This window comes from Enoplosus armatus, chromosome 1 (genome assembly GCF_043641665.1).
Source record: "Enoplosus armatus isolate fEnoArm2 chromosome 1, fEnoArm2.hap1, whole genome shotgun sequence".
NCBI classification, from domain to species: Eukaryota; Metazoa; Chordata; class Actinopteri; order Centrarchiformes; family Enoplosidae; genus Enoplosus; species Enoplosus armatus.
Genome location: NC_092180.1, coordinates 20211874 through 20237979, shown reverse-complemented (window position 1 = coordinate 20237979; position 26106 = coordinate 20211874). Strand labels below are relative to the sequence as shown.

General features: G+C 40.1%; 2 protein-coding genes across 2 annotated transcripts in view; one reads left to right on the top strand and one right to left on the bottom strand.

The window, feature by feature from the left end:
- Positions 1-2914: 2914 nt before the first annotated feature.
- On the bottom strand, positions 2915-4612 carry ddx28 (DEAD (Asp-Glu-Ala-Asp) box polypeptide 28). Its single transcript, XM_070910646.1, has one exon. The coding sequence runs from the start codon at positions 4610-4612 to the stop codon at positions 2915-2917; it is 1698 nt and encodes a 565-aa protein (XP_070766747.1).
- Positions 4613-10308: 5696 nt separating this feature from the next.
- nfatc3a (nuclear factor of activated T cells 3a) overlaps positions 10309-26106 on the top strand; it is a 57460-nt gene continuing 41662 nt past the window's right edge. Inside the window, exon 1 of the mRNA XM_070913665.1 lies at positions 10309-10442. Within this exon, the coding sequence (XP_070769766.1) occupies positions 10352-10442 (91 nt within the window). The 5' untranslated portion in view covers positions 10309-10351. The remainder of the gene's footprint in view (positions 10443-26106) is intronic.

Sequence of the window (26106 nt, the reverse complement as noted above, 5' to 3'; positions counted from 1 at the left end):
CAAATATTTGAGCGGAGGTTCAGAAATGCTCATTGTTTGTTTTACTGTAGGCTGGGTGGTGAGGAGCCAGTGACCTCAAACCAGACATCTTCATGCTTCTCCCTTGATTTGTTCAACAAACCAGGAGCCTGTTTTACAGGAGCATGGCATGTTGGACCACGATTGGCCTCCAAACTAGTTGTGATATCACAAAATCATGCACATCAACATGTGTTGAACTGAGATAGACAGAGAAAAGTTCCCCTTTGTCAAACCCTGTACAGTGAAGGTCTAACATCCAAGTCAATGAACAATAAGGAAAACACATTTTTGAGTGGAGGGGGACTTAAAAAAAAAGACAAAATCAAAGCAGCAGAGGCAGAGATATCCTGATTTTTAGTCTCTTGTATGTTGAGCTCCAAAAACTCTGGATCCTACATTTCCCATAGTGCAGTTCTCTAGCATCTTGGATCTGTGCCTGGAAAATGCCCACATCTTTCAAACTCAACACCCCCTGTTTGTAGCACAGGCTGTTTGTTATAAATTTGTAGTCTCCAAGCCCGAGCTGAGATAACCCTGATGACATAACTATGACCTCATCAGGGTTATTTTCACATCCTTGATAAAGCTGCTCCGCCGCCACCAAATAAGACATTAATCAACTGTTTTCATAGGCTGTGAAGTACTCCTTGTAATTGAGTAAACTGATTATCATGTGTGAAATCAGTGGAGTGGCCCTTTAAGGCGAAGCTTTAAGTTCTAAAATTATTTTAGTGTTAAAATACTTTACACGGGGCCCAGCAACTGCTTGGAAGTGGGACATTTGATAGAGTTTATTATTATTTCAGTTTTGCAGGGGTCAGTTGGCTTGAGACAGGACAAAAATATAAACTGAGGGATTGGAGGCATTTGCTTACTTGCTGTAAGTGGACACTGGGTCCTTGTTGTCAGGGGACAGTCGGGTGAAATGTGAACCTAAGGGGGGCAAAGCTTAAAGATGTTGACCCGAGCCAGAGCAGGACAATCACAGCTAGATTCCAGACATTCTGATGGAAACCCCGTTTACTGTCAGAGCCGTTAACACGTCCATCTGTCTGCTTCTATAATCTCTGTACTTCCACAAACACTCCAACATAAATCACCAGGTATGTAACACGACTGACCTTTTCAAAAAAAGAGCACAAACTGTTTCCAGGCAGAAGTGACTACTTGGAAGTTTGTTGTCATCTGTCCATAATTCATGAAAAACATGACATAAAATCAGCATCACAGTAAAAGTTATTACCTTTGAAATAAGAGCCCCAACATTTTTTTTTTTACTCTGGCAGATTTTCATGTTGACACTTATGTGGTTTCCTTTCAACAAGCGCCTGCAGGCATGGAGGAGAGAAAAAAATCCTTTCAGGTACAGCAGACCTACCATATTAACAGCAGAAATGTCAAGTTTTGGCCTGTGTTCAACTTGACTAGAGATTACTGATTAGTGCTGTAGTTTGACAAAGGTACAGGCTTCCAGGAACCAAAACCTTTCAGATATTATCAGGTGGGCTTGTGTCTGTTTCCAATGTGTTACTGAGCATGTGCCAAGTTAATTGCGCTGGGCACAGTTCTGTATACATGTTTGACAACTGTACAGGTAATACCCATAAACTGAAATCAGACAAATGCCACCACCTTGTGGCTAAACACATGCAGTACATATTACAGAAAAAAACTACTTCAAATTGTGGTCAGGATGGACCTCCAAAGAATTCAGGATTAGTCCATATGACAGTATCAATACTTCAACAAGCGTAAAAGTTTAAGAGAGTGTTCAGAGAAGTAGAATGTATTTTTCTTCTTATTCAGAGTGCTTTCCTGTTTCTAGATGTTGTAGATTCAGTGTAATATGCCAACATTGGATACACCAACTGAAGCTTATCTAAATACCATATCCTGGATGGTATTTGGTTGGGAGTGGCGAAAACGCCAACATGTTGCATTTGAAAAAAAAATACAGCAAAGTCTCTTTCAATGACAAGCTATCCACAAGCATCACATTACTTTGTTGCACAGTTTCACTGAGAATTACTTTACACTTACCAACCAGGTCAATTTCTGTTTTCACAAGGAGGAGATGCTGATGTGTTTTCAGGAAGTCATTTTTGGTACTTGCGCAAAAATATTTTTGCATCCAAAAAAAGCCACAACAGGGCAAGAACAGAGTTATGCTGAAGAAATTCATGATTTTGCTACAAAGAAAATAGCTAGTACATTGTTCAAAGATCACACATTTTCAAACTGCTCAATTAAATAGAGGTAAATAAAACAAGGTGAGAAGAATATGCAATCATATTTTACTTTGAAGTCAAGTCTCTTTAACACAACTATTGCATCAGTTTGAAAATATTGCAATAATACATGTATAACAAGTCTAAATAAGTAATTGCTGAGCAGATTCATCTGTACAAACAAACATTATTTACATCAGGAAATATAGGCTATAACAACATTTTCTGAGATGATGGCAAAATTATATTTAGACATAAAGCACACATTGAGCGTTTTCCATATTTCCATTGATGGAAAAAGAATGGTCTTTGTGTCAGTACATTGTAATTATTGGGACTAAGCACATACACCAGAAATAAGTGATTCCAGGTTGTAACTTGACAAAAGCACAAGACTTTGTTGGGGTTTGAATGACTGTAGGGTAAAACAAACTGCACATATTTTAGGAAAATTTCCACCCCAACTGGGAAATTTCATTCTTGAGTCTTTAAATAAAAAAAGTATGTCATAGTGGACATAGAAAAACAGCCTACTGTAATAATGTTTTGAACAAATCTTGCTTACTGTTTCTGCTGACAATGTTTTGCACATTTAGAGTTTCTCACTCCAACACCACACATGCAGTAACACATCACACCAGAACACATATAAAAAAAACCCACTTCTACTCCTCTGCCTCTACTACTTTGGCTTTTGGCTCTTGGATACCAGATTCCATCCCTGGCAAACAAGTTCTCCTACGAGCAGCAGCCTCAATCTTCTGCACCAGCTCCACATCCCACGGATGAGCGACGAAGCTGAGCACCTCCCCATCCTCCACCCCTCCTGCTCTTCCCACTCTCCCTGCTCTGTGGATGTAGTCTGTGTGGGACTCTGGGAAGTCATAGTTGACGACCAAGTGCACTCGGGATGTGTCCAGGCCGCGTGAAGCAATGTCTGTGCATATCAGCACATCCACCATGCCCTTCTGGAAGGAGCGGAAGATTCCTGCACGCACTGCGGCGGGCATCTCCCCTTGCAGACGTGAGTGCTGCACCCCCATCTCCTCCAGCGAGTACCCCAGCCAGTTGACTGTGGCAGACTTGTTGCAGAAGACTACAACAGCGCCTCCCCCTTTTTCCTGCTGGAGCAGCTTCAGGGCTTGGTGGAGCTCCAGGATCTTGTCCGCACCCTTTACCTTCAGGAACGTCTGCTTGACATGTGGCATAAGGAAATGCAGCATCTTGCTCTTTATAACCACCATGCTGCCAAGGTCTGTCACCTGGCTGAGAACTTCCCCGACACCACCAGGGAAGGTGGCCCCCACCACCAGCAGCTGGGCTTTATGGTCCAGGCCGCGTGTTTCCTTGGGCTCACTAGCAATGTTTGTGTGGTGCAGGATGTTCTCCAGCATGTCAGAGAAGCTGGGGTCAAACATGGTGTCAGCCTCGTCTACCACGAAGAAGCTCAGCTCACTCAAGTCCAGGCAGCGTCTCCGCAGGGCCTTGACCAGAGCACCTGGTGTAGCCACCAAAATATCTGGCTGATCCCCCTTGAAGACCACCTTGATGTGTCCTACACCTCGCCCACCACCCACAGTCCTTGTCAGCAAGCCAAATGGAGCACACAGAGTCCTGGACACAGCCGCCACTTGCTCAGCTAGCTCTCTGGAAGGCACAAGGACCAGACTGCGAACCTTGTGCTCGGTCTCAGCGTACATCTCTGATTTTTTATCAGCCTGCAGTCTGTGAACAATAGGCAGGAGGTAACTCAGTGTTTTCCCACTGCCCGTCTCTGCAGCACAGAGAATGTTCTGACCTTTCATGACCTTTGGGATGGTCTGCAGCTGTACAGTGGTGGGGTGGGTAATGCCGATATTGTCCAAAGCTTCCACTAGCTCCTTGCAGATGCGGAGGTTATTAAACGTCACCACTGTTTTCTCTTCGGCATCCTCCTTCTGATTTTCAGCAACAAAAGGTGCAACAGTCTTGATGTTGTTGATGGTGAAATAGTCACCGAACGATTTGTTATGTTTCCACCCTTTCGAGCAGAGAAATGGCTGCTCGAACTTTCCAAGTATGTATCCCGCAGACTGGTTCAGGTCAGGGTTCTTGCTCTGGATCAGGAGCTTGCCAGCTTTGATGGTGTTGATCTTGTTTTTGCCTCGAGTCTGTTTCACATCGTCAACGCGCCTCTGCATGTAGCGAGGAATACGAATAACTGCGGTCTCTTCTGGCCTGGCTGCCGTTTGACAAAAGCGAGTCTGACTAACAGGACAACGAACACGACAGCAAGACGATACTTTAACAAACTCAGTAAAGTAAATCCTACTTAGGCAGAGAGCTCTTGACGCAGCCAAACCGCCGACCTTCACAGAGTGCATTTTGGTGTTGAAGTGGCTCGCTAGCAGCTAAAAGTCAGCTGACAAGAATAAAAACGTGACTGAACGACTAAAACATGACGGTTAAACCAGTTTAGTGCAGTGGGGATCTTTAAAAATCACTCAAAATGTTCGGAAAACACAGCAAATCCGTCAGCACCCTATTTCTCTTGTCTGCGGTCTCGCCATGCTTTATCGGCGAATGTTGATGATGTCAAGCGGGCGTGGAGTGATGACGTATATAGGAACGCAACATCTAGAATTGCAATGTATCTTTTTTTTCCCTCATTTTATTCAAACTCGGCAGCAAATACAAATGTAGAAATATAAACATATATGTAAAAGAAACAACAAGAAAATCCAAACGTACACCACAATTATATAAAAAGTAATTGAGAAAAGTAAAAAGAAAGAATATATTAGGCTATGTTAATTGAACAAGTTAAATAAACATATTATTAATGCTGCAAACAGATAAACCTTTTTGTAACCAAATATTTAATCATTCTAATGTAATGTTCCCTGAGAAAAACTATATATAATATTATTATAGAATATTTGGCTAATAATATCGGTAAGTTAACAAGGTATACTTATTTCAATAGGTAAATATCTTTTCATTAAAAAAATTGAATAGAAATACGTAGTTTTGAACCGCAAACCACTTGACCATCCCCAGATCACTGAGTTTGTTTTGAAGTCCTGTACATTGTATGTCTGTTCTAACAGTAAATCAATCAGCTGAATGAATCAGCACTGCCTGCAGTAAAGTTATGTCAGAGATTGTAATAGATTGGAGAAGGGTGAGAAAGAGCGCTGTAATTGACACAATGGTGACTGTCAATAACTGTCCACATGACTCTGAGTTCTGGTCAATCCTCTTCAGCAAAGACCAAGCGCTGTAAAGCAGATTTACATTTGGCTGATTATTATTATAAGACTTAATCATCTTTTCAACATGTCATCATAGTATGTAGTCCACACTTATAAATTACAACTTAAAGGCAAAAGTAGTATAAATCCTTGTATTGAATTGCCAGTGTTGCTGCTTTGCCACGGGGAGTGTAAGCTAATAAAAAAAGGAGACTAATCTAACCAGGCATGCATCCAGAGAGGGTCCAAAGGGGGGACACAAGCCTCTGCTGGCCCCGTCTCTCTGCAGTTGCCTGCTAGGAATGTTTTCATTCATTTATTTTGGTTCACATATTTTTATCTTCCCATCATCCTTGTCTCTGCAAAGGACAACTGCATTTATACCCCAGCATAGAAAAAAATCAGCTGTGTGCATCAGTGCTGCTGTCACATCTAGCATTGATCGTACATCAGCTACCCTTCCCATGTGCTGAATGAATCGGCTCACTGATTGATTTGCTGTAGCTTCAGAACATCACACACACTTCCAGTAATAGACTCCCTGTCACATGTTGGACAAGCCAAACGCTGTGGCAGCCGGAGTCCTGATGAACTGGGGTCTTGGATTACTGTCTCCTAACAAAGGGAGAGAGAACTGAGCTGGGCATATAATGGTTACTTCCGTACATGTGAACTTCTTTATTTAATTAGCCTTTTCACTGTAAAGTAAACATTAAAATTAGTTAAAGTCCCACTGCGTACAGTTTGTCCAGACCCTGGGCTTGTGATTGCCTGAGGGGAGGCAACTCAACTGACTCACTCATCAGACTGAGTCAATATTCAGTTTTACAGACTAAACAACAGAGGGCAGCATAAACCCACGAGGAAGACTTCAAGTCACCTAAAAATCCTAATCAGAGCTGTGACAGCAAGTTTCAGCAAGTCTTCCAAGTCTATAAGGATTCTTTCACATGGTTTCAAAAGAAATAAAACATAGTTTGTCTAGGGTTAATTATTCTTCAAACTATATTCTGCATATTGTTCACTATTCAACTGTGCCGCATTATTAACATACTCTAGTCTATAAATCAATCACAGATAAATTAAGACATAGAATAACAAACAAATTACAGAAATGCTTTTACTTTACAAATGTTTTATGTAAATGAAATTTGTTTTTCTCCAAAACAGCATGATTGCTTAAGTGAGTCTTTATTTCCTTATCAGCTGACATTCTGATCCAGGACTGCGTGCAACTTGATATTTGTTGACATTTAGTGAACATCGCGCGTTGCCATGGTGCTGCGTTGCATTTCTGCAGTGTGTGCAAACCCCAATCCTTGAAAGAGTGACACCTCTCAAGCAGGACCAGTGTGGGGGCAGATGCTGTTTTTTCTTTCCTTCATAACTTTCTTTTACGAGAACATTATATCACAAACCACATCTACAGCCTCCCACACAATTTGTTTTCTTTATCTTCTCCCTTCAAAGGTCATCTGCGAAGATAAGACACGCAGGTAACCTGAATTAGACTCGGGTGGGTCTGGAGACACGACTGCTGCACAGGAGAAAGTTCAGTCAAGTCATGTGACTGCCGCATAATAACATGATGATCACTTTGTAATTCAATTTAATAAGAATGTATTCATGCCAAAGGTAAATATGCAGTCAGTAAAGTAAGAATCGTTTGGATTAATTACAACTAAAACCACTAACTAAATGTCTTCCTTTCTTTTGTAAGCACATGTGGAAAGTAACTAATTCCATAGTTATTATAATTGTAATCTGTAATTTTACTTTCATTCTTTACTTTCAGGTTTTTTATGAAGAAGTGACTCAAATATGTTGCAGCAGGGCAAGAGTCACAGCTCAGGAGGGTACTCCAGTTAAATTAACTCTTTTCCATTGTCAGTCAGTCTCATAGAAGACTTGGTTATTAAGATTAATTAAATGAATACAGACTGGAATTGGTTGGTACTTGTTGGTACATGTGCAGGTAGGGAATTACTTTACACAATAATCATGTGTGACTAACTGACAGTAGCTGTTGCTCATAGTAGTCCCTAAAAATAGCTCCTTTTGTTCTTTTAGGTTACACCACAAGTAATATTTCTTATCTATTACTTATTTAAGTCAATACACTTGTTTGAGTAGAACATTTTTGTACTTGTTCTACCAATGTTTTTTAGCAAAACACTTGAGTGAAATGTTCTTAATATTAGTTGTTAATCAGACTACTGCATATGTGGGCGCAGTTTAAAATGGCAGGATAACATTATTATGTTTAGAAAGGAAACTAAAAATCGAACAGCTTTGGCTTGTATTCAGAACTCAGGGGGATTTTGATTCCTTTCAGTATTGAGAAGAACAAATGACTGTTGGGAGATAATTGCTTCAGAGGATGGCATATAAGTCAAAAAGTGTTAAACCTTGTGCTTTTGCTTGGAAATTAAGACCACAGGAAATGTGATATTGATGCTTTCAGATGCATTTGTGTGCTGAGCGTCTGTCTGTACGCCCACATGCATCTAGCATAGGTATATGTAGTGTGGCTGTGTCAGAAAAATAAGAGGCTGCTGTCTGCTGCGCATGCAATTTGTGTTGGGGATGGACTGATTTACATCAAAATGTGCTCTTATTTCAAGCAACATAATAAATGGTCTTTGGTGCTTTTTTTCTTGGTACTGTGCATGTTTAGCTTGAATATAGAAAATCATGCAAAGTTTGATTTTTACATGAAGAAAATATATGTACACATTTGTTTTATTTATGGCAAGTTGTTCATAAAAGCCCAAAATATTATACTAATTTCATTAAGCTATGAAGGGTAGAATGAATAGTAGAAGTAATGCACATAATAAAAACTTAAGGTGTTTTATAACTCTGCTTATCAATGTTTCAAAAACCTTTGGTGAAACATTAAAAACTTGCTTGATAGAGATATGCAGATTTTCTTGATCAGCCGCAAATGTGTGTGTGTGTGTGTGTGTGTGTACATAGTACAAGTAGAGGGCATCACAACAAGAATTTGAACACCTCGTACATGCTGCCAATAATGCAAGTACACTTAGAGTTGTGTGTACACAATTGTATGGACTAATATCTTCAACAGGGTGAAAGCAGGAAATTACTGAATACTAATACAAATGTTGTCAGGCAAGAAGATCATCAAAGCAGCAGCACATTAAAGCTTTAGAGTGCATCAACCTCTGTGTTGCTTACCCAATAAAGATTAACTTGAGGAGATTGACAGGTTGGATAGACACATAAGGGTTAAAGGGAGTGGAACAGCCCATATACAGACAGATTTATTAATGCTTTATTCAAGCCGCAGATTTACTGTAACCACCCTATCTGTGGCAAGAAATAATGACAGCTGCTTTGTGATTTAAATAAATCACAGGAAGGAACCCCTCAAAGCGGGAATATACAGTGTCAGGACTGAATATGCACAATAAGCAAAATACCTTGACATGTCAGAGTTACATTTAACAATGTGGCTATTTTAAATGCATGTGTAAGGAGTTTTCAAATATGTTCATCTTCTCAACCATTATTGCTTTTGGTCAACAGTTTAGTGTCCTATGAAATACCCACCCAGTGTAAAATCACCATTTGAGCAGGTAATAAAGTTAGAGAACCACATTTCAAACTGAGTGAGAAACACCCCTCTAAACCCTGTACAATCAGGGATAAAAGTGGGAACTACAGGTATTTAAACCCTGTGCTCTGGGAACACCAACAGCATTTGTTTCAATGACACTTGGCTTGAGGCGCTATTTAGGCCGCATCATCTCTAATCTAAATTATTCACACAGCTATGATGATCAAGATGTCTATTCTTCCCTACCTACAATGTAGCCCCATTCACAAGCCTAAATTGGCTGATTAGAAATTAATGTGGCTCTGTGCTGACAGGCCCAAGGGATCGAAAGGTAAAAAGTGCATCATGTCATTATACTTACCAAATTCTGGCTTGGACTGGAACAAAGACGTATGTTTGAGGGCCAGGCACAATCGGATGTAATCTAATGGGGGGTGGTTAGGATAGAGAGTATGGAGGGCCAATTAAATAGAGCTGTAAGACCATGTTGTTGCAAGGTCAAAAGGTTTCTTACATGCAATTTCAAATGGTTGTACATTTTGGTTTGCAAACAGCTTATTAACACAATAATAACACTTAATATTAATTCATTTTAGGTCAAATGTTTCCTATGTATGTATTATTTTACTTCCCAGGCACCAAGATGTCCCTCTGGTTATAAATAAAATACGTTAGGCTCATAACTTGGTAAGTCTTTAATAAACTGTGCGTTAACTCCATAGTAGAGGAGCTGTGTGCGTGCGTGCGTGTGTGCGTGCCTTGTGTTGTGTTGTGTCTGCTGACGTCACCACTGGAACTGCCTTGTCACGCGGGGTTAGTAAAAGTTGGGATAGGAGCTCCGGAGAGAGATAGAGAAACAGACCGGAGGACAGATAGAGAGACAGAGGGAACGGGACAATTAAACGACAACTCGTCGGCTTCATAGCGAACATTGAACACCGGCAGAGAAAGCACTTCTTTGTTGTTGACTCGGTCGGGAGACAGAGAGAAATAGTGAGAGACGGAGAGACAGAGGGGGCAGGCGACTTTCTCTGAAGTTGAAGCCAGAATTTCGCCAGTGAACTGCCAGAGGAAGAGGAGCCAACGACCTGCATTATTTTGGATTTGTCAAAACGAGTGGGAAAACACGAGTTCGTGTATGGCCCAAAAGCTCACGAGTTAAATGAACAAAAGTTGAAGTTCGGCGTCGTGGCAGTCGGTAAATGTTGTGACATTTTAGGAGAGCATAAAGTGCTCCAGCGGTCGACGGTCGAGTGACGGGGTAAAAACCCGAGCTGTCAAACCCGATGACTACTGCAAACTGCCCCGGGAATGAGGAGCTGGACTTCAGACTGATATTCGGAGAGGACGGGCAGCAGCAGCCGTTAGGCCCCGCAGGTCAGTGTGTTTCCCCCCCGCTCGTATGTTTCATGCTGCATGTACTGGTAGTAAACTTACGGCACAATATGCTGTAACGTTAACATAAGTTACTCACCCAGCTGACGTTACTGTTGGCTTTATTTAGCCCGGCAGCTTTCGACCAACCTCGATACTGTGTGTTCTGTAAAAGAGGAACCGACCCTTATGAAGATCGGTTTTTTTTGAGAAATGGAGATATTAAAATATCACCCGTCCTTTCTGTCTCAGCTAATGTCCACAACACCCGCTGTCATTAGCTTGACATGCTAGCAGCAGGTTAGCACAAGTGCTATTATTGCCATATGCTAATTAAACTGCGGATAAAGTTAAAACTTGTAAATGCCTCCTCCAATGTATGCAACAAATAGCTTGTCAGCTGTTAAGGTGAACTCCGTGTAACTTTGGCGGGACTGCAGCAGTTACAGCCAGGCTGGTGTGGTGGAAGTGAAGCATGGCTGAGAGGGACCAGTGTGAATGTCACTGAGGCACAATTCTGCAAAGTAGCACATGCTAACGTTGTCAAAACTTTTATTCACATGCTGTTTACAAATTAAGTTAAAAGTAGGACAGATGGTGTAGTTATGTTTTAATAACAATGTCAACAGAGTTATTTCACTGTTACAAAGTTAGTCTTTGCTGTAGATATTTATTTATTGTCAAGTGTACCTCGAGTAATACAATTTATTTATTTAATTCAGCAAAAACATATAAGCTATTAGTGTTGATATTTGTAAATGTAAAGTAATAGTTATGCACAGCTGCAACAACAGCAAATTATGCTATAGTGTGTTTATGTACAGTTAATTGACAGCTTTATCTTATTCAGCTTGCTTCTACCTGGTCCAGAAATGAATGGATTCAAATTGGAAATAAAACAGCAATTTAAAAAGGGAAAAGTGAAATATTGTAATAATAAAAGTACAAATAGAATTTAGACTCAAATGTATTTTTTTATGATGGGTGTCACCATAATTAATCCTATTAGGCACTAGTTCAGTTTCCTATTAGGCACATATATGATTCCATAATGGGCTTGAGTGAAACGTTTTGAAATAAGGCAAATCTAAATCTGTTTAAGTTTGTCAACTTTGTCACTAGTTTCACAGGTAGACTTGGCAACAATACCTGCTGTCAAGTCCTATATCTCTAAAAACTACATTGACCCTTGAAATTTTGAAATCCAAATCAGTTAGCCATTGAAATGAATGACTATGGCTGCTTAATGAAATATTTGTTTCATGTGCAAGAAGTCACAACTGTTAGGTACATAAACAAAAGAGGTACAATCATCAGCTAATTGTTATGATGATGTACGCTCTCAGTATTGAGCAACCTTTACTTAAAAAAACATGGCAAATTAATGATAAACTGAACCATCTTCTCTCACCCATATGTGCTTTTTAGATCCAAGTTAAACAGAAAAATGAAAACAATGTACTGCAAGTCATATATTGCTGTGATTCCAAGTGCATCAAACAATATGACAATACCAAGAATTTGAAAGTAGTCTTTGTCCTGGTTTATCAGTGATCTCAGGTAAAGGCTATATCATGCTCAATGAGATGCCTTGCAAGCATCACAGACTATGTGGCAGATCTGTCATCACAAATATTTTGAAATTTGAATCAGGATTCCCAAGGCATCCAAAGATATCAGATATTTCAGACCGAATTACAAGGAATGTGTCTAAAATGATACACAAGTATCAAAAGTACAAAAGTAAGTTAAGTCCAGTTAACGAAGTGAAAAGAAACTCATGTTTTCTATTAGAGAAAAAAGGCTGCTTTTAGTTTCTGGCAGTAGAGGACATTAACAGTATTGTAGGACATACAAGTGATCACATCCCGTTAGATTCACTTTAAGTTGTTGCTTGTAGGGATGCATCATATTGTTGGTTGGTTAACTGGACTCTTCCAAACAATTTGGGTCAAAGTAAGTTACAGGTGTCAGGACTGAAATCGACATTGTGATAATGTGGATAAATTAACTTATGATTTACAGGTGCATAACTGAGAGTTTTCATTTTAGCCGCATCATGCAGTTTCTGTATATAATACATAAGCATAATGTCAAGCCAAATGCGAATGGGTAAAGTTGATAGCTATTATGATTGACAGGAGCAGATTTCACCCTTTTGATATTTACTTGTTGATATTTACATACATGTACACTTGAAGCAACAGGATGACTTCAATGATTCGCCTGCTGTGGAAATAAAAATTAAAAAAGAAAGAAGCACATGTTACATGTTTGCTAATGTTGAGTAGGGGGAATATGTGCTAATTTCATTAATGATTGCAGACACTTGAAAAAGGTAAAATGTGAACTAATAAATCAGGGCAGGTACTCATAAAGCAGTGATATGCAGATGTCTGCACCAAGCATCACAGTTACAGACAAACAGGTAGACTTCCTTAGCAGAAACTGGACTCAGGTGGTGTTTCAGTGAAATGAAAAATATTGGAAGTGGCTGAAGTGGCTGAGGATCAGTTATGTTGCTAAAAATTCATACAACATCCCTCGTTACGCCTGTGAATGACAGAGGCTGCTGACTTTTTGGGTTTGGGTTGCTTATTCAGTTAAGATTTCTATTTCAAGATTGAATATGTGTGTGGAAGGGTCTTTTAGAAAGTACACATTGTTAATATGGCTGAGTGATTTAAGGTATAACAAAGGCTATGAGCTGGATTTAAACCCACAAATGTATTCATTACTGGCATTTGCATTGGTCTTTGTATCCATGCTAAGTCCAGCTTCTTCATTTGTTTCTGTCTTTGTGCCTAAACCATTGGAACCTGTGAATTCTTCTTCTGTATCCTTTTCATGAAACTCTGGCAGAGTAATGACTCCATGAAGGTTTGGCTTGTGCAATCTTAAATCAATTTTTCCTTCGATTAAAAAAGAAGTTTGATTTGGAGATGGGACGAGGGGAAAAACTGCAGTTGGAATAAGCGTAGGAATAAAAGAACCACTGTGCAAGTGGTTTTAATCTGGTCCGGACTGTATGACTTGGCCCAAAAAAGGGGGGTGGGGGGCATGTCCAAATTAATAACTGGAGTGTAATACAGGATCACACAGCCAGAGAAATAGGGAGTTGCACACTCCTGAGTTGGTCTCCTTCTCTCAAGGCAAGGATCAAGTCAGGGCTTGTTTTGTAACAACCTGGATAACCTTTACTGTGAATATCTGACAGGTTTTTACTCCACTGAACTTCTTATTGTTGAATGTTGCTTGAAATGGACTGTGATTGTTATCATTTCAATATCTATTCAGTCAGTTCTTCAGTCTTTTAATCAAAGTTTTGTGAAAAGGAGAGGTAAAGTCTCCAGAAATAAAATTGAATCAACAGTGCCACATTTTCTGTATGTCTTTGAGCAGCTGCAGTAAAAGTTACAATATGTTACAATGATGTACTTAACTTAAAGGGTGCTGGTTGCTCATGGTTATGACAAATCTTCTCTATATCTTTGTAAAAATGTTCTCTTCATCTTTAATGGAGCTGACGAGTGAATGTTGGCTTCCTGCACACTTTTACTTTCACCCTGAATGTCGATTATCTTGCTGTCTTTCAGCGTTTCTACTTGCGTATGTGAATGTGATTAAAATCCTGTGTAATGGTGTGATAAAGATTAATTCCGTGCCTGCCCGTCTGTCTTTTTTGATCTGTTCTTCTTTGTCTGTTTGTTTCGGTGTCTGTCTCCTCGTTCTCTTGCTCCCTCTGAGTGTTTTCTTGTTGCTCAGGAAACAGTCACCTCTTTGAGGTGAAATATTCCACTGTTCTATTCAGAGGCATTGGGCCAGCTTACTGTAAGGGTTTTCCCCTGATTATGTACAGTGCCAGCTGAATAGAAGAACAAGTACCTCTGTGGAGTGATACATGATCATTCAAAATGCACTGAAATAAATCTGAAGGAAGGCCAAAGAACACAATCTTTAAATTGAGTTAAAATGAAAGTTTAGTTTTCTTAGTAAGGGATGAACCGTTTACTGAGTCATTCAGTAAACACTTACTCTTTGGTCTCATCTTAAAAGACACCTTATTGTTTGCATTTATTTGGTGTAGTCTAGATCCAGGAGATGGTTTCAGATGGTCAGCAAACCAGACTGGACCAAACAGGCGCCAAAGAATTCAGGTTTGGTCAGTTAGTTAAAATGTAATAAATAAATGCTTGGATTTAGGGGGCGGCAAAGGAGAGACAGGTGAAGTGAACGCCACTCGAGTTGGCAACAACTCGTTACGCAACGCTGAAATTCAACCGTGGTGGTCTGTCGGGAGATGCAGTGACAATCCAGTTTTATGAAAAGACCGTCTTTTCATCTGCGAGATACCCCTTTAAGCTCTAACATTTTCAACTTGAAACGAAATTTCTGGCACCATCTAAATAGAATGGAGGTAAATGGAATTTTATTTGTGTCCCTCAAGCCACTGAAAAATTACATTTTAAAAATGTCTTTTCAAAAACAATGTCCCATTTACACACATTTCCCAATTTTTTTGACGTCATTGTACTGAGGTGGCTGCAGAAATATTAGGCAGAACATATGCAGACAAATCAGAAATTGTATGCATAATATGAAAAAGATATATATTTTTGTAATTTGTGTGAACCGACCCTTTTAAAAAACTCTATCATGGGTATGTATGATTAATCTGTCATAAAAACTATTTAAAAAATGAAGAATAATCAAAGTGAAAACTGTTTTTGCACACTTAACACGTAAGGAGGAAATTTCTTTATTCATTTTGTTATAATTAGTTTTCAGTGAAACTTTGTTAAAAGTATCTTGAGTAGATCAAACGGTGAACCCTATGTAATGAATCTACCTGATTACAAAGTTACCCCTCTACCCAAGACTTCCTTAGACTACTTCACAATAAAATCCATAAAAAATGTCCATTGCTAAAAGATCACTATGACAACCAGCGGCATACGATGTCATGTTTCCGTTGATCACAGTTGCTTGTTCTCTGGTTTTCTGCAGCACTTTTTCTCGTGATGGTTGAGCTCAATGTTAATTCTTTTTTTAATTTGTTGTTTTAGGCTGTTGAAGAAAAAAACTAAACATTTACTTCTGCCATAGATTTACATAGGCGGAGAAAACCATGTGTTGTATATATATCAGACCTCTTCTTTTTGTGGCTTACAGCTAACTGTCATTGTGAAACAAACGGCACTGAAAGTGGCCAGATTAGACACTTGCTTGTGATTGGTGTCTTTCTTGCTACAGTGGCCTCAAATTTGCTTTCATCTATAGAATCAAACGGACTTAGCTTTGTTGAACATACTATTTATAGTATATTTCCCCTTCACAGTTGTTGAATCTAGTTTCATATATGAAAATAGCACAATCCAGTTTACAGTACGTTACAACATGAATTTGGGCTTATCCCTTACAGTACCACTTTCCCCCATTTGTGATAGAGTGTCTATTGTGAAGTGGTTGTGTGAGTGGTAGAAATAGGTATTGGTGAGTTAGGGTTATGCAGGTCACGAGCTGTGACACAGTGCACCTCATTGGGCGTTAGAGGTGGTATGAGGCAGGGGGGCAGAAGTGCCCTTTATGGGTGGCAGAGTAGTAGATCCATGGCGGAGGTGTCTGGCTCTCTGCCCAGACATGCCATGTGGGGTTCAGATGGCAGGGTGGAATGAAAGGAGAGGGGGGCACACTGCTCTCTAGCTGCTGCTAAGGGGAATATGAATACCATTATGCTCCTTGTCTACACCTTTTATTTATTTATTTATTTTTTGTATATATTCCATGTACATTTCTCATCTCACAAATTGAAAGAAGTTTTTGTGGTTTGTAGACCCGCCACCAGGACGACTGAGGCTTCTTTCCTTTTTCGCTGCTTTCTCAGGATGTGAAAGAGACCACCAGTGACATCAGAGAGACTGATCTAGGCTAATGAAATCTCCAGATGCCAGCAGTCACCACAACCACTTAGTGACTAGTCAGGTTTGATTTTGTACTGTTAATGTGCTGTGACATTTCTTGTACCTGTAGGATTGTCTTTGTCAAAATGAGGATATGTCAAGGCACATTATTATCATAATGAAATGATCAAACTGAGAGCAGCAATTTTTCCTTCGTCTGTGTTGTTGTCATTTCTCTGCCTCTCTGAACCAAGAGCATGATCCTCTCAGTCCTTGTCGTGGGAAAGACTGAAATTACATCGCTCTCGTGGTGGACTATTTTGAGCTCCCAAAGAGAGTGGCAGAGGGCAGGCGGCAGGTTCTAGTGACTCGTTTGTACTTAGTGCAGGAGAACCCCTCTCGTCCCAGCACGTTTACAGCCTTCAACTTTTTACAGCTCAAGCGCTTTGCAAACTTAACGGGGAGAGGAGTGGAAGAATGCTGTGCGCTACATCGCCAGGTGAGTGTGTCAGCACTCCCAACTCTAGCCAGGTGTGTGCCGTGTGTAGTCTAGACTTTTATGTTGAGGGGTGGGAGCCTTCTCTCAGACAAGCAGCTGTCATTAGAGTACAAGCTGTCCTGAAGTCTGTCGGAAATAATATTAAACCTAATCCTGAAATATCAACAGAAGACTTCTTCATTGACAACATAGATGGCCAACTTAGTGACAGGTCTCCAGTCTAAGGTTAATATATGTCCAACATTAAATTTTGCTGATATTGTTTCAACTCCCACTTTGCAAATATGTAGTTAGCTTAGGTCTTTTTTTTGGTATATTTTCATCATTAATAATTTTAATTGTGAAGCTTGTTGATATTAGGCATCTTACACATGTAGGATATTGATACTTGTTGATATGCATAGGCATAGTTTTGTCTCTATATACCTTTTAAATCTTATATTTTCAGGTGAAAGGCTTTGTGTGTCAGAAAAAGAGAGTTTGTGGACCTACAGGTTCTAGGATTTCTATGAAAATGTAAAAGACAGACAGGTCAAAGGTCAGACAGTCATGCATGAGGTCCACATGTGGGGCTAGAGCACCATGTGGGTGCCCCCTAACCCTACTGAACTGAAGGGGTCCCAGCACCCAGTGTGATGAATGAGACGTTTGTTTCCCGGGGCGAGGCATGAGTAACTATGTGTGGCATCTGTCTAGTTTAAATTTAGTGTAACTGAAGCTACCGCTGGCTGCGCTGTATCAACATGTCAGAAGCTGCATTACACCAAAGAAAAAGCTGTTGAACTCCTGCATCTGGTTTCATTTTTTTATTTTTCTCTTTGGTCCCCTTTTACTTTTGCTACACTGAGATTAGGGAGGTTTGGATCCTATTTTATTTTAGGCTACCCCTCAAAGCCATATTTCATTCAGGCTACTGCTTGGTATTTGCACCACCCCATGCAGTCTTTCTCGTCCCACTCCCGTTATGTGTCCAGTGATCAGGTGTGACATATTCTAAAATGAGTTGTCATGAAACGGTGATTGTTATGGTGCCCTTTATTGACAATGAACAATGACAGGAGGTTTTAGATGGGATAAATAAGAAAATATTTAAATGTTCAGCAGTCAATTTCAAACTTGTTATGACACCATTTTCGAGGGGGTGATGGTACACATCCCTATTGGGGCCCATGTGTTTGAGTGGACCCTACTACGTGGGTCACAATTGGAATGTGGACCATGTGGACTCTGGGCGAAAAGGGCATTACACACCAATTGTGGATAGAGGTTTAAACAATATGAACCCTTGATTGCTTTAGAGACATTACACTCAAAAGAGTAAAACATGAATTGAGTCTCTGTGGTATAGATATTCTACTCATGTTGTTAAACATGTATGGACTTGATGTGAACAAGACCTAAAGGAAGGGTTTTCCTACTTTAGCCTTAGGTTTTTTTCAGGACATATGCCATTTCCAAGTTTTTGGAGAGGAAATTGCTGTCTTCCTGTTTTTTCCTTGATTATTTCCAGTTAGTTTTTTTTTCTGTTGTTTTGTGATGGCCTGATTACAAGCATGATAAAGAGTAACAGGACCATTATGAGGCTCTCCCCAAGCACAGCAGATGGACCCTTTACTTGAGGACACCACATTTCTTTTAACCACCTATATTGGTTGACACACTTGTGCATAATCAGTGATGTATATATACTATAGTCTCACTACGCTCTCTTAAGACTCATAGAGTGCAAATGTCAATTCTTCTCTCTCTCTGTCTCTCACTGCTCTGTATTTCTCTTTCACACACACACACACTCTCTCTCTCTTTCTCTCACACACATATAGGCACACAAAAGCTCTGTCCGTCTCCCTTGCTCTCTGTCTTTCTCTTTATCTCTCTCTCTCTCTCTCTCTCTCTCTCTCTCTCTCTCTCTCTCTCTCTCTCTCTCTCTCCCCAGGTAATGTTTTCAGGCACATGCACAGTCAGCCCTGACAGATTGTTTAAATGTCACCCCTTCTAGCAGTAGCCTCTGATGTTATCTGCTCTGGGTTATTGCAGGCTATCAGTTGGCTTGTGTTCGCCTTAGAAGCCAGTCTTCTAATGCACTGTACCTCTACTGCTACACTGAAAACCAATACATACATGAACTGGTTGACAAGTTATGTGTTTACGTGCACACAAGAAACCAGGTTATTGGGAGAAGCCAACTAAGGGGGGGACGTTGAAGCATGCATTTTGATGCACTGGAATACTCAAAATACTGTGTGTACATGCAACTGGACTTGGCTGGCATACTTAAAATACATTTGTGGTATATGAAGTTGCAGCTGAGATAATAAGCTCTTCAGTTTTTCCTTAATTTGTGTATTTGTCTGAATCTTAGAAATAGCCTCCTGAAAGTGACTTGTGTAGATTTCTTTCCTGACTCAGTTTTAGTTGTACTGTAAAATAGTACAGTACAGTACAGTAAAATAACTACGTTATTTTGAGAACATCTACAAGCAATAATCCTTTCCCTTTGCTTTGTCATGCAAATGCATACATGAAAAAACATAGAAACCCAGTTAAGGATATACATGGTCAAAAATCTAGCTGTGTTCACTGGGTTTCCCATATTGTTTTATCCTGATTAAGGAAGCCGAGTTTCTTGTTCACATGATGTTTAAGAAACCAGGTTACTGCAAAAACAGTCAACAGACAGTTGCCCAGTTTCTTAGGTGCATGTAAACACACTCACAGTGAATACAATATGCAAATACATTAGCAACTATTTTATCAATAGTGCTAGATTAATATTTAGGCAAACTGGTTGTAATTTAAGTAAGCTTCTGATACGGTGGATGGTGGACCACAACATTTTAATCAACCTTATAGAAAGCTTTGTTGCCATCAGTTATGTGGCTGTTTGGTTTTGGTCATACCAAATTCATGTGTCTAGATCATAGACTTTATATAAAGATGGACGACATGATAGCTCCCCAAAAGTGAAGCCAAAACATCTGGATTGCCCCCTGATGGCAGTTTTAATTAGTTATTTGATGCTATAAAAATGAGGTGTGATGTCATGATTGACAGCTGTGATTGATTGTGGTGTGCTCACGTTTAGACGGGTGTATGGGCGGGACCTCAACCCTCCGACTACTACTGCACAGACTCTGGCTACAAATGACGTCACAGCAAAAGATGGCAGTGCCCATGTCTGGGACATTTTGGCTTTATTTTTGTACAGTGGGAGGAAGTGGAGACGCGCCGCCCATCTTTATATAGTCTATGGTCTAGATTAGCAGTCTTTTGTGAGGTCCCCCATGGGTCTCTCTTGGGTCCGTTTCTGTTTTCTATTGATATGCTCCTTGTGGGGCATATAATCCAAAGACACATCATTGAGTTGAATTTCTGTCAACATTCAGCTGTACGCCGCAATATATGACCGATGTGTCCTACATTATCCGGTGTTCGTCTGATGTCAAGTGCTGGATGTCTGAGAATTTTCTCCAGTCAAATGATTCCAATTCAGCGATCCTGTTTTAGCTACTAGTCCTAGTTCTAACAAATCCAGCTTCGCTACTAAAGGCCCTCACAAGGAGTGTTTTAGCCGCATTTTCAGTCATCATTTTCTTCTGTTTTTATGGACATAATTAGAGGGATTGTGTATTGAGAGTTGCCAAAACATAGGTGATCTACACAGCAATACTGTGCCTGAATGCATCTGGGGTAGACACTGACAGATGATTGAAGCTGCCGTTGCTGCTTTGCTAATATGCTGCTTTCACTATGCAGCCTGTGTAGACAGAGGTTGACTGGGGCTCTGGTGTCTAGACCCCTCAGCAGTGGAACTCCAGTCGTTTGAATCTGAAATGTCATTCTTATCTCATTTGGTATCCATTTTATGTTTCGGTTCTTGTATCACTCCTGTTTTTTTACATGTTAATGTAAATTTTTACTATTATAGTTTGTAAAGCATTTTATAAACGCCATTTAAATAAAGCTAATTATTATTATGATTAAAATATAAGTATTAACAATATCTGAGCTTTGTTTTGGAGTACCAAATTAATGTACCCTAAAGGCAATTAGTGATGTGTTTGAAAGGGATCTTTGTGCGTTGGTGGGTATTTAGTTCAGGTGGTTACTTGGCACTCTATGTTTATCCCATAATGTTACCTCGGCATGAGATTGTTAATTAGGAGCTTAATTTAGCTGCCGGCATATGTTAACATTGGCTTAGGCTGCCATTGTTAAGCCTCTGTTGGCTGGTGAGTCTGCTGTGACGGCACAGGAAGGCTTTTTGATGTAACCCTAACATAACATTACAGGATAAGACAATAACAAGGGTCTGCAGATGCCAGATTAAACTGAGACTCATACCTCCAGACTCTACTGTATGTATATGTACTCTGTACCTCATGACTTGAGATAGATCTAGCCTGCCAGTCAGTGAGGTTTAGGGCCAACCCTTACAATACGTGTGTGCATGTGCGTCACAGGCTCTGTGTTTAGAAATGTAGGCAACCAGCCAGCCACAGAGTTCTTGGAAAACCCAGGGGAAGGAATTAAATTTGCTTTTGTGGGTTCTGCTGGGAATGTATATATATATATATATATAAACATAAACAATTAGTTTAATTGATATATATATATCAACCCAAATGTTAAAACATTGTTGTTAATTCTAAAAAGACGTCTGGTGCTTTTTGTAAATTAAAAGGGGTTGTTGTTGAATTATTGTAAATTATTAAATGCATTAATCAAGGTGTACACTCATCATCAGTGTCATGATAAAACTCGCTGTCAGTTACATTCATTGAGGCACAGCAGGCCCCTGACTCTGTTTAGTGCTACAGCGATCCCTGCCCTGTTGTTCTTTATATAGAAATGAATCCTAATGAGTGAGGTATACAGATTTTGGAAATTTGGAAAAGAGAGCACTGGTATCGGATTGGTAATCTTTATTGGAAGAGTTGAGAAATTGTTTCAGCAAAGGAAAAGTGGGATTGGTGTATTCCTATCTCAGAGCTCAAAAAAGATTGTGTTGACATGAACACGTGTCTCTCAGAAGCACATCTTCTGTTTGAAGGACAACTGACAGATGTCTAAACATTTCAAAAAAAATTTCATGAGCATTCAGCATTTAGATTTTGCACTTGTTTTACTGACCTCATTATTCCAAAATATCCCATTTACTGTTTTTAAAAGTGTTTATTGATTATTTATCTGAGGTATACGCCATTTATCCTATGAGGCCTATAATACGTTGTGTGTTGGCACATTTTTGCTCTGGTCTGTTGGTCAGCAGCTCTTGAGGAGAGCTGAAAGAGGAGACTGGGCTGAACACAAAGCCTTCTGTACAGGGGATGTAAGCAGAGCCTGTTCTAATCAATCTGCTTGCCCACCACAAAGGGAACCCTGGCTAAGGTTACCTTCTAGCTCCAGCACCACATGGTGTTGGGGCTAGTGGGTAACCTAAGACAGTAATATGTGTTGGGGTGTGCACACACACACACACAAACAATCACACACACAAAGGTACACACACATATAGCCATACAGTATGTGCAAATACACACAGGAAGGCACAGAGGCACAACCGCAGACACACAGGAACATACACACAATCGTACACCACCCACACTTTTATACCCATACACATGCACATATACATACAAAGAGAGGTAGACTGAAAGATCGTGGGCGCACCAGCAGGAACCTGCCGCAGCAATCAGCTTGTCATTTTCTCTGGGAGAGATAAATCCTTCCCTCCCTCAATAGTAAACTGGGCTTTCTCAGAATGTGGGCTTGTGTGTCACTGCCGGTCACAGGACCCTGACACACTTTGTGTGCAGTGAGAGTAAGAGGAGGGCGGAACAAAGTCTCTATGGATTATCCCCCAAGCGAGAATCCCCAGGCAGTGTGACGGTCTGCCAGAGGCCTGTTGAGCTTTGTGTCAAGGAGCCAGTGTGGATGCCACCATCACCACTGGGTCAGGCCGTTCCCTGCGGTTACCGTGAGAACACAAAGGTCTTTGTGGTGTGTCACAAACATCCTACAATCCGCGCTTTACTGAAACATCTCCCAGTGAGGCGGAGCTATTATTAGCTTAGGTACAGCAAAGCCTCTTAGAGATCTTTATTTAACCGGATTGGCTGTCTGATGTATGGACACTTGAGGAGTGTAGGGCGCTCTGGGCTTTCAGGAACAGGGCAGGGGCTTGGCAACCAAGGCTATTGATGAAACAACAGTACCACTACATGCTCCTCTCCTCTCTTCTCCTCTCCTCTCTGACCTCTTGTCCTAAGGTGACTGGTGTTTGGCTCTGACTGGGGGGTTTCCCACCACCCACCCCTTCTCACACTGGAGGGTTTTAGGTAACAGGCTAATCTTATCTCAGGGCAAGGAGAGGGCTGTGGGCCAGGTAACATGGTCGTCCCCTGTCTGACCCTGATCTGTGCAGCACTGCCACTTACCTCTCTTTGCCGTGTATTATGAGAGGTAAAAATGTGCAAAGTAGAGAAGTAGATGGACTTTTTGTGGCATCTCACCTTTACTAGTCGTTTTTTAGCCTCACCAAATAAGCATGAGGCCACTGTGGAACAAAGAGAGAGACATAACATGACAAATAAAAAATTATGAATTTGAACTCAGTATGATGAATGTTAGACCAATGACACTTTAGGACAACCCAGCAAAGGGATTTCTAATCTGTTATCCGAGGAGACTGAGAAAGAGACAGTCCAGAGACAAGTTACTGCTCTCATTACTATCACCAGGCCAACACAGACATCTAATACAAATCCAAGACTCCCACAGCATAATATGTTTTTAAGATGGATAAATGTATGCATCATAAATTTGATACAAATGCCACTGATAGTACATACATTTGTTTTAAATATGGCAGCAAAACTGCACCTTCTTCTCAGTAGTTTGTACTAAACAGGATGTTATGTGACTATAAAATTAAAATGTCAGAATTTAACTATCAATGCCCAGGGGTCAACCTGCCTACATTAGTTTCTAGTGACATATGCCTTTTATAGCACATTTGACAGTTTATCTGATCCAGCAATTGAAACGTTTCTTGTTTAGTTTTTTCTGCATACAGTAAGTAAGTTCCAAATAGACCAATGGCTGATTAGTAGCCAGTTGATTAGTGCATCCTTAATGAAGTTTGCGTCATTTCATGCAGCATCGGGTGCTTTGCTAGACTTGAGGCTCTGCTTGAAGTTGAAGTATATGCCAAATCATATATCTTGTGGAAGACGGTTTAGTCTTATTTTTCAAAGGCAATGTTATTTATCATATTCAGTTGTATTAAACAAACTTATCTTTCAAGTAAGTTTCACGACAAAGCAACGCAGTGCATGAATCAAGCCACAGAAAAAAAACACAGTGCCAGATTTACCAACATAAAAGCGAATTTCTGAGACTTTCATTCAATTTGCACGTGCAATTTGTGCGTAATTAGCACCTAATTTACTAAGGCAGCAGCTCATTACTCAGTCAGCACCTGGGACTGCCCTGCCCTGCATGTTGTTTTGGTGTGATTCAACAGCGCTAAATTAGCATGTCAGATTGTGTTGTTAGCTAAGCAGCAACCTAGAAAATCAAATTGACAAATTCAGAAACACTTAAAAACAACTACTGAATGTAGGGAAGAAGCAAGGATAGTAATGGGTGCTCATTTTGAGGATTATAATGTAAGTCTTTGTTGTAGGCATTGTTGAATGAGGCACAGAATAATGTTACTGGGGCATGTACCTTAGTACACAATGCCTGTTGATGCCTCTGCATGGCACATCCATGGACTGATCCATACAAACATCACTTGCATTCACCTATTTAACCTGTAAACTCCTCATTAATCTCTGCAGGTCCTACCTGCCACATTGTTTCTGGCTCTGTTGTTTCTGTCACATGCAGATGTTGATTTGTTGTGCTGTTATTCACTACTTCCACCACCCCAATCTTCCCATAATCCCCATTTCTTGTCAATTAAATTTTCATTGGCAAGTATGTTCCATGTATCAGTATTATTGTATGTCTTTTCGGGATTCTATTACCCCTAAGGAATTTGATTGCGTTTACACTGCCAATTACAGTTATATATACAGTCTATACATTGTAATAAAAGTTCTTTGAGATCACCATGCACATTTGGACATTCATTTGATAATTCTATCTTTCTGACTCCTTAGGAAATTTTAACAATCCATAATAAAGAGTTTTTTACTAAATGTGAATCAAATCAATCTGCGTTACCACGTGGAAACAAAAATAAACTACACCAATGTCCTCACTGCAGCCAACACTATGGCAGTAGATATACAGTATTGACATACTGTATTATATTAAGGACAGAGGGTTTTTTTTTCCTATTAAACCCTATTTCAGCTGGTAGTATTAACGTAATCACCTACTTGTGCCTGTCTTAATATTTTCCCATAATATCAGTCCTCCCCTGGGCTATGTGGTGTTGACCAATAACAGCCCTCAGACAAGTGAGGGGAGAAGAAGGTTTTTTGTGAACCATGCTAATTAAGTCAAATCTTTTAGCGGACTGATGATTCACCCGTCTCTCCTCAATGAGAACGAGATGTGAACATGCACTCACCAACAGGAGTGTTTTAAACCACCTATTGACTCTAAGAGAGAGGATCTCTATTATAATGCAGGGATATTTATGTCTGATCTCATCTCACTCCATGTCTCCAAAATGTTTTTAAAATGTTTCTCTAAATTAATTAATTAATTAATTAATTAATTGTGATTCGTTGTCATTGCAAGTTTAGTTTTTTCTTTTTTATTAGTTTATAGAGGAAGACGGAAGGACACCCGAGATGGATTTGCTTTATCATCATTTCGACAGATAGGGAACATTTTGCAACCCAGATAAAACAACAAAAAACGCAATGGCAGAAACCCATGTCACTCTAAAACTATAGGTGATGTTTCTGTTTTCTGTGAGCGTGGTATGGGGTATGGTGCAGTGTAGTTGATGAGAAACCACTCAAGGTTTGTGTGTCTGTCTTTTCTCCTGCTCTCTGTGTCTTTCTCACTTTTTATTTCCTTATGCTGTTCTCTTCATGGTATTTCCCAATTCAAACTATCATTGAGTGAGAACCAGAGTTTTTTTCTTTTCCTCGCGGCCTCTTTCTCTTCCTCTCGACTCTGTTGTCCTTCTCTTGCTCCCTGTCAGTCAGTCAGATGCTGTCGTCAGAGGATCCACTGCTGGGTCTTGTGACAGGCAGGCAGGGCCAGTGCGAAGCCGAGCAGCTATAAATAAAGAGCTTGC

What these genes read in the sequence shown, in the direction of transcription:
- ddx28 (XM_070910646.1), bottom strand. Translation starts at nt 4,612, where the DNA reads ATGCACTCTGTGAAGGTCGGCGGTTTGGCTGCGTCAAGAGCTCTCTGC.